Source organism: Neomonachus schauinslandi, chromosome 15 (assembly GCF_002201575.2).
Source record: "Neomonachus schauinslandi chromosome 15, ASM220157v2, whole genome shotgun sequence".
NCBI lineage: Eukaryota > Metazoa > Chordata > Mammalia > Carnivora > Phocidae > Neomonachus > Neomonachus schauinslandi.
In genome coordinates, this window is record NC_058417.1 from 45905093 (window position 1) to 45907647 (window position 2555).

General features: G+C 52.5%; 1 protein-coding gene across 1 annotated transcript in view; it reads left to right on the forward strand.

Annotated features, from left to right (window-relative positions):
• Window positions 1-317: 317 nt before the first annotated feature.
• C15H17orf58 (chromosome 15 C17orf58 homolog) overlaps window positions 318-2555 on the forward strand; it is a 4858-nt gene continuing 2620 nt past the window's right edge. The window contains exons 1-2 of the mRNA XM_021678417.2: window positions 318-393; window positions 1210-1235. Of these exons, the coding sequence (XP_021534092.2) occupies window positions 318-393; window positions 1210-1235 (102 nt within the window). The remainder of the gene's footprint in view (window positions 394-1209; window positions 1236-2555) is intronic.

The following is a 2555-nucleotide window of genomic DNA, read 5'->3' on the forward strand; positions in this document are numbered from 1 at the left end:
TTGCCCCACCCTCCCCTCCCCCCTTCCCCAGTGCGCAAACCCACACGGGTTTCAAGTTTAGGATTTGATGTTGTCACTGCCCACAGACATTCGCAGGGACAACTTTGAGAGGCCATGTGCTTGTCCCCCTTAGGAAGTGGGAGAACTCCCTGCAGCTCGGTTTTGTTCCAATGGTCTGTTCAGTGAGTGATTCCCGTTTCCCCAAAGGCTGCCCCTCATTAGCATGAACGGGGGTGGGGGTGTGGAGAAGGGGTGGGGGGAGAGAAAGAGCAAAAGCCCAGGCTCGGTTTTAGAGCCTGGGAACGGTGTCTACGAAAATGACAGCTAGAGCTTTCTGGCTCCTCTGTTTGATCGTTGGATCATCTCCCGAAGCCCCAGTGGCGGAGAGAAAAGGTAAGATCGGTGAAATGCTGAGTCCTGGGAGAGGAGCAGGGCTGGGGTGGGGGGGGGGGGGGGGGGGACGGGGGAGAGGGCGCGCTGAAGGGCGGGACGAGAAAGGGGTCAGGGCGTGCAGGAGAGGGGACTCGGGTCCGTGTTCGTGTTCGAAAGGAGCCAACTGTGTCCCCAAGATTTTGTGTGTCCTGGCAGCCTTTTCGGAAAGAAGCCAGTTCAGCTACTGAAATGATCCCGAGCGAGCCGGGCAGGCTGGAGAAAACTTTGCATGTTAAGTAGTTGCTCCATCACAGAGGAGGGAAAGTGTCAAAAGGGGTCGCGGCGTGCCTTTCGGGCGCCGTGCGGGCCGGGCTCGCAGGACGCGGCGGGCGGCGGGCGGCGGGAGGAGTGCGGGGTCCGCCCTGCGCGGGGGCCCGGGTGCCGCGGGCGGTCCGGGGCGCTGGGTGCGCCCGCCGCGGCTGAGGGCGAAGGGGAGCCCAAATCGGACGTTTCTCCCCTCTCGCTGCAAGCCCCAGCGAATGGCCCGCGGGATACCTGAGTCTTTAACACACACACACACACACACACACACACTTTCGTGCATGAGACGAAAATAAGTTACGGAGGGAATGAAATAATGAAATAAGGGATTCTCTGCGGGGAGAGGTTTTTGTTTTGCTTTGATTTGGATGTTCTTCTGCTCGATTCACTATCTCTGGGAAAAACAGCTTCCGCGCCTCACGGGGCAATTTACTTTGGGTTATTTTTCCACATGGAAATTGAATGACTTCAGTGGCATTTAACCCAAATATCAGACAATCTTTCCCATGACAACAGATGGTGATATCAATGGGGAAGCAGTTGTGAGGTCAACAGTTGACAGTCAGGAATTGGATATCTACCAGAACTTTATTCAGCTGTGTATGCGACAACGTTGGACATAATGAGGCAAAATCAACCTCTCTGCAAAAACATGAACTATAACCAGCTATTATTGCTGGGTGAAAGCTGATTTTAAAGGAGATTGTCAATTGGGCAAGACAAATCACTTTAAATGAAGTGTTGAAAGAGCTGCGAGGGGGCAGACCAAGCTCTTCGATGCAAGAGGAGAGAAATGCGGAAAACCAGCCGTTGAGACAACAGAAAAAGAAAAATAAAGACAGGTTCTTGTGCCTCTTTGGAGGGCACTGGGACCCAGGCAAACGGGGAGGTGATATTGTGTAACTGTGCATGGAAAGTTGCCCAGCTTCCAAGCTGGCTGAAGTTTGCTCACTAACCTGTCTGCAGAGCTGGGGAAAATCACTAATAATTTAAAAAAATTGTTTTCATGCCCTATCATTTAAGAGATTTTTCTCCACCAGGGAAGGGGGAAATGTAAGTGGTGTGTGTGCGCTTTCATACTCAACCAGGGGCCTCGGCCTCCCAGCCATGCTTTAAAAATCTTTCTTAGCTCTAGTTTACTAGTAAGTGGTGTCCAAGAAGCCAGATAAAAATCCACTCACAGAGACCAAGATGACAGTGTAAACACGGATGGGAAAACCAAATAGCTCTGTTGTCAGGGGCGCTTAAACAATTAGGAGAACCTGTAATATGAGACTTCCCCCCTGGGGTTTGCTCTTGGTACTTTCTCAACAAATTGTACATAGCAAAAAGGCGGATGTTTATATATATATTAAAGAAACGGCAAAAGGAGTTTATTATTTAACCACAGTTGACAGTTGTGTTTAGTCCTAGAACAAACAGGTTGTTGCAGTTTTAAAAGCTATAGATTTGAAAAGGTTCCTTAACAAAATGAAACGTTCCCCTGTGGTGAGAACATTTTTCTTAGTTGGCCTCATTCTTAGAGGGCAAGACGCTCATCTCAGTCTTTCCCTGGGGCCTAGGAAACCTGTGCTCCACTCGGACCCGAAGCGGAGTGGCGCACAGGGGCGCCTTCCTTACCACAAGGGCGCCTTCCTCTCCCCCTCCCGTTCCTTTGCCTTCACTTCCAGGTCTCCCGGCCTCTCGCCCAACCCCCCCATCGCTCCTCTCGCAGGTGCTTGCTAAGTTTACATTGTCCCCATCTCCTCTCCCCTCCCAGAGCCCTTTCTTCGCCCGCCAGCCCATCGGCTTCTCCGACCCTGCGCCCGCCTTCCCACCCCCCGCCTCAACCTCGCCCGCCTCTCCTCTCCTCCCCACTCGGC